Genomic DNA, 6,947 nt, shown 5'->3' with positions numbered 1-6,947 from the left:
GCCTGTCAAAAATTTGAAAATCTCTTGTCAGATAAAAATGTTTAAACTCTTAGCTAGTTTCTCAGCATCATGAGCATCTGCTTGATGAAATGCTTTCAAACCGTGTGAGTCATATTTGTCATGGAACGACATAATATAGGTTGTAGATCATTTATTGCCCTAATGAAATTAAGTTTTGCAGTCACAACAACAGGACTTCTTTATGTTTATCTTGTACATAATCAATTTCAGTTCAGTGTCAAACAAGCAGTACTGAATTATGACAGCCTAAAAATTTGAAGGTAATTGTCATATCTTGTATCTGTAAAAAAACAGCTAAAGTACAGTTTCTTTGTTTGAGCACACCAACAAAGGGCAAAGGGACTCTTCAGATCCTTCAACACAACCTTTCCTTTAGATAAATCACCTGATATTTCTTCTATAACATTTCTGTGCTGGTCACACGCAAAGACAGTTTCATCATCTGACAGAATTATACCTTTAGGCTCATCCATACCCTTATATCTACCTATCACCTCACCCTGCCAGTTTAGCCTCATTATGCTTTTCATGTTCCAGTCAGATACATAAATAGAACTACTATTAGTTGTGACAAATGTTGGATTAGTAAAAATGTTTTCTCCCCTAATTGTTGTCAATATAGTGCCATTGGTATCAAGAATTTGGAGTTTTGCTGGCCGCAGATATGTCACAACAAGTTTCTTCTCATGGCAACTTATACCAAAACATTCTCCGTCAACATTCAGGGTGTGTTTCTTTGTGAGTTTCTTTGAGGAGGCTGATATGAACTGAATGTTTTTTTTGTTAGTAAGTGTGACAGCAAGTTCAGTACTAGTAACAGAGGAGACTTTGCTTGGTTCGGTGTCTAGCTGTAATTTATCAGTAACAGATTGACTGCGGGTATCCACCATTTTTATAGCCTTGTTAGTCTTGTCAGTGATGATAAGAAGATCAGGAGTAAGAAGAATCATTCCTGTTATATAGCAACGGCTTTCATCGTTTGATGATTTGACACAGATTTCACCCTGATGTGAAGTATTTCTTGATTTTACACTGGTACTGGTTGGAGGAGGTCTTGTCTGTTTATTTGTTTTCTTAGTTAATGTTCCAAGTGAAGTCTCAAGAAGAGTTGATATTATTTCATTGGGTTTAAAGTTGTACTCTTCGACATCATATGCTGATATATGCTGGATAGTGTTTTCATAGTATCTGATCATTTTCTCAGCAGATTTCAGTTCCATGAAAAGTCTGTCAGCTTGCTTTGATGTGTTAAGATGCTTGATGGAGTCAAACATTGTCTTCAGAGATTTGGTCACATCATCACATGTTGTTTCCGTTGTCTTCAGATTCTTGGCATTCTCTTGTTGTATGGCCTTTGCTGCATCTTCTACTTGTCTCTCCAGTTCATCTAGTCTTTGGTTTATTTCTTTCCGGAATGTCTTGATATCTGCCAGTACGTCTGCCAAAGAACTGTTTGAATTGCCTGTCATTTTCTTCACATCTTCTAACATCTTGTGACACTGGTCAGTAATGTTATCTATGACTTTCAGGATGTCGTGGTATTCTTTACTGTTGATAACCTTAGCTGAAATGTCGGGTATATAGTTGACTTTGCAAGATGTAACTGTGTGTTCAAGCGTAACACAAACACTGCAGAGAAGTGTTTTATGGTCATGGCAGTAGAACTTGATCATTTCTCTCTTATGTTTAGGACAAGGTGTTCTAAAATCAGCAGACATACTAGTATGATCAGATGTTGAAGAAAGTTGAAGAGTTTTTGGCATACTTTCATTATCAAGGAGAATATGATGTTTTGAAAGTTTATGTTTCTTGTGAACTTTGAAACAAGTTTCGCAAAGATGTTCCTGGCAGTCCGTGCAGTAGCCATAGGCAGGACGTCTTGGTCCTTCCTCGTCACAGGGCTGACAGTAAACTTGAAGATCTTCATCAGAGCTTGTTGAAGCTGTTGCTAATGTCTTTTTCCCTGGTACGGCCATATCTCCACTGGAATACGCTGGAAGTATAAAGAGTGAATATAAAAGTGAAATTAATTTTGGTTGTTTACAGATAGCCTTTCCGCACCTGTAACGTATTAAAACATATTAGGGTCTGATGGCGCTTCCGTAGAATCGAATTACACGAAATTTATTTTGAAAATATTTCTGAAATGACTAGGTCTGCAGCTCTCTAATACGGAAATATCTTACATCCGAGGCATACACTGACACTTTCAGACAACATCAAAAAGGACATTTTGAGTGATTTGACGAAGTTCCAAAAATCTCTATGTACCCTTGCTCCGTTACGGACCCCAGGTAGGATTGTGTTTATTAATTCCTAGTTCAAATATCAGGGGTGGTATAGTACGTCATCAACAGGTGCGCGCAACACTTCCCGATGCGGCATTTTTGTGTCAAAACATCTCGATTCGGTGAGTAAACTTGCGATTATTACCTTGACAACTAATAGATTCGGAAATGACATATAGTCTAAAGTACCCGCACATGCGTCTAGTTCATCGTTTACGTTTGCATTTTTCAAGAAAGCCTTCCGTTTAAGAGAACATTCGTGCACAATGCACTTCATGGAAATACTTCCCTATTCACCACACCGTATTATGTCGCATAACAAGAGTTTACATGCATTTCTGATAAATCCAAGCATTGACGGGTGTTCTTTCATAGTAAGCAGATGTCAGTGATACCTTGATTAGTCATTGGAATCTAAACTTTCCGAAAAATCAGTAAACTAAAATTTCGCCTTCCCGGTTCACCAACTGAATTGATGTCCTTCCCGGCTCACCAATTTCCAGCATGACTGCTCATGTAAATGTGATCACGCTTGCCTGGAAGTTCTATTAATTGGAATGACTAATTGTTAGAGTGCTTGCACTAGATGGTCTGTAACCTTCATTTAAGCATTTGAAGATAGTACTTATTGAAAGAACGAGGCATATCTTGAACATATGTTGTATACTATAAACGTGCATATGTATGATATATGTTCTATCATGTCCTTATATTTGTTATTTTAGGTACATGAAAGATGAAAAGAACAAAAACTTCTAGTCTGCATCAATGGAATTGTCAATATATGTTAAAAAGGTTTGCTGAGTGATGGCATGCAAGACATAATTGACGTATTATATTTTCAAAAGCTGTACGACATAATATTTGAGAAGTGGAGAAACATCCTCTAACGGAATTACCCACAGACAAGGATTTCAACGCTAAATTAGGTCTCCGTACCAAACACGAATATGTCGGTTGCTGTTTGAAGGTATGGATATAAATTAGTCCAAATAATATTGTACTCGAGAGTTGAATATCGTTATATGTTTTTGACTTGTCGATATCCGCAGACAACATAAAATATCAAAATATAAAATAGGTCTACCCGAGGTTTCTTTATTTAGACTAGGATATAAATAACTGATTTAATTTCAATAATTTTACAGTAGAGAAACCTTAATCAGGGGTATAGATAGATAGGCACTTCAACGCATGATAATATAAATAGAAAGTATTTTGGAAACCGTTAGTTAACTTGTTACTCTAATTATTTTTTCATGATAACTATATATGGCGTGTCATCGAAAATAGTCGAATATGATGGCTTTGATTCCGAACTTGAGTTCAAGGCAAGATTCTATGGACAAATGCATTGATAATATGCTAAGTAAAGCAAAATTATATAGTTAAATTATTATCATGTGCTGTTTTTTAAAGGAGCAACCTTTAATATATTTGTAAAGGTATAACGTCGCACCAGTGCAGTTTAGTTTTTAATGATATGCTACTATTTAATTTGTTTAAACGTTTCAGGCCACGTGTTCATCACAATTGCCGGGAAAAATGAGAAATTACTGTATCGCGCCAACGAAATGTTCTTATTAAGGGTTTTAGATGTGCGCAGGGAAGGAACAAGAGTGACTGCAACCGAATTATAATTACCACGTAGCAGAATGGGACATCGATTGAATCTACACTAGAAAGCGGTTCAGGATTTAACATTTGACTAATGTTCAGATTTTGCTTGCAAATCTTAATGCACCCAATTACATGTTAAAACTCGAAGTGAGCTTGAACAGTGGTAGAACAATTTTACTTGCAATGTTAATTATTTTACTTTTCTTAAACTGTTTAGTTGTTGAAAATGTTGTTGTATAAAAGATTATTTAAAATAGGAAACTTTACTGATTTTTTATTTAAACCCTTACACAGTGGAAGCCGTTGTGACATAAACATACGCACATACACTTTCAAGACATAGCAACATTTTCCTTGTTATCAGCTAATGTTATATATTTACACAAATCAACGAAAGTAGATTTATTACTTGATTGTAGCAATTCTAAATTTTATACACACTTATACGAGTATAATGATAACGTTTCATTAACTTTGGACGTAATTCTTTATAACTCAACATTTAAAAAAAATGAAATTCACCTTAAATTTCATTAAGATCGCATATCTGACAAATTCGTTCCACATTGTATGCCTTAATTTTCTTCGATCAAGAAGTAGTGTACATCTCTATGTCACATATTCTGAACAACTGGTAATATTCAGACACGACAGGGAACCCTAAAATAATTACAAAACTTTTGTGGTAATTTTAGTGTAAAAGAAAAACGATAAAAGACTATTGGTAATTTATTATCACATATTTGATACTTCAAACACATGTTCACTCTCATAATTTGACATGTAGTGTGCAGGCCCTTTAATTCTACTTTGCATATTTTCAAAAAGGTTCAATAACTCTGTTTTGCATTTTTACAAAATTATGCCCCTTTTTTAACTTGGCAGTTTTTGGTTAAATTTTTATATGTAAGCTGGTATCTCAGTACCTACTAATAGGAGTGGATTGAAACTTCACACACTTGTCTACTGTCATGAGCTGATAAGCACTGTGCAGGTTCTATAACACTGTTTTGCAGTTGTACAAAATTATGCCCCTTTTCGACTTTTGTATTCATTCAGCTGACAAGGCTGTTGGATAGTCGAGCGTTGATGTCCTTCGGCAGCTCTTGTTTTATATATATATATTTTTTAAATTTTTTTATCTAAGTGTTGTATTCGTATAGCATCTGTGATATTTATGATTAGTCTCTTATAACTCATTAATGAGTGGCATCTGTGTACTATGTTATGTAATGTGTATGTAAATATATACATGTATGTTTTTGTTTTATGTAGTGATGTACATGATGATGAGACTGAAATAAATAAATTATCTATCTATCATATTCTAAAACGCACAATACCCTCAACAACATGGTTATTATGAAATTAAAGGTGTTTTATTTTAAATGGTCGTTTTTTTATCTACATTCTGAATAGACGACAGCAGCTTTTTGTGGAAAAAATGTCAAAGAATATGTCAACGTCTATAGAGGAAGGAATAACACGGAAAAGAAAGCTCTGAATGTTATTGATAAGTTACCGTTAAAACCAATTATTGCCATGATATACACCATGTACAAGATTTGTAATTATGAAAATTATAAAAAGGTTGAAGTGGAGATGCACTGCCTATACTTCAAAATCAACAAAAAATCAGAATATAATAACTCTTGAAACCATTAAACTGGAAAATGTTGAGGTTTTGCGCAACTACACTAATTATAACTCAGAAATTTCATTAAAACACATAAAATTGATAAAGTGGCATATGTAGTATAATCTGTGAACGTTTATTGACCGAAGCATAGAGATAACAAGAATATTTAGTATTTACATTGTTGTGTTTTACCCGTTATGAGCATTAGTGTCACGACATTTCATACAAAGTTAATACTGCTGTTGCCTTTCATCAAAATCTGTCAAATGTTATTTAGAAGAGAGGAGATGCACTGACAAGACTCTGTGACTTCAACACAGACAGACAAAACAAAAAATGTTTCAATAAAAAATCACAATTGTTTGAAGGACACCATAGTCACGCAAAATCTGTTCATGGCTAAATGTTGACGGTAGTGGTCACACGTAACAGTGATTGTTTTAAACGGTGTCTGCACATATTGCCAGTGAGTGAACCTCAAACAACGATCTACTTTTGTGGTCTTCATTTCTGACTTTTTCACAAACATCTACAACAAGCGTGTATTGTTCTTTCTTCAATTCTGATTCTCATTTTATTCCCGAGAATGAATTACTATATGCAGTTTATGTTCATCTGTCTAGGATATCATACTGCTGAACCCTAAGTGTTTTGCTTCATAATTTAATTCTGATAAACAGAATATCTCTGGTGTTTCTGTTGTGATCTGAAAAGGAAAAAGTAAATCTGTCATAATATAGCCCTTGAAGGTAAATTAAGCACTGTTTTTACTGACATAAACGTTTCATTGCTAAATACTATCTTTGCTGGTAAGGCAACCGAAGTACCATGCGTCAAAATAAATTGAAAGGCTACATATAATTAAGTCAAACACGATGCCACCCGGCGGTGAACCGGGAAGTGCATCGTTTTACCTGGTGAACCGGGAAGGCGAAATTTTATATTACTGATTTCTTTGAAATTATAGATTCCGATAATTAATTAAGGTATCACTGACCTCAGTTTGCCATAAAAGAACACCCGTCAGGCATTTAGTCATTAGAAATAGCATGAAAACTCTTTTATGCGATATAATATGTGCGGTGAATAGGGAAGTGTTTCCATGAAGTGCATTGTGCTCGAATGTTCTCTTAAACGTAAAACTTTCTTGAAAAATGCAAACGTCAGTGATAAACTAGAGACACGTGCGGGTACTTTAGACTATATGTCATTTCCAAATCTATTCGCTACCAATGAAATAATCGCAAATTTACTCACCGAATCGATGTGTTTTGACATAAAAATGCCGCATCGGGAAGTGTTGCGCGCACCTGTTGATGACGTACTATACCACCCCTGAATATGTCTTCGTAGATGAAAAGCTGACATGTCGTGCTAAA

General features: G+C 34.9%; 1 protein-coding gene across 1 annotated transcript; it reads right to left on the bottom strand.

Moving 5' to 3' along the window:
- Positions 1-257: 257 nt before the first annotated feature.
- Positions 258-1,997, bottom strand: LOC128557262 (uncharacterized). The gene has a single exon (XM_053544452.1). It carries the CDS (start codon positions 1,995-1,997, stop codon positions 258-260), a length of 1,740 nt encoding a protein of 579 aa, XP_053400427.1.
- Positions 1,998-6,947: the final 4,950 nt, after the last annotated feature.

The sequence above is a fragment of the Mercenaria mercenaria genome, chromosome 5, assembly GCF_021730395.1.
Source record: "Mercenaria mercenaria strain notata chromosome 5, MADL_Memer_1, whole genome shotgun sequence".
Taxonomy (NCBI): Eukaryota; Metazoa; Mollusca; class Bivalvia; order Venerida; family Veneridae; genus Mercenaria; species Mercenaria mercenaria.
This window is presented reverse-complemented; position numbering and strand designations above follow the sequence as displayed.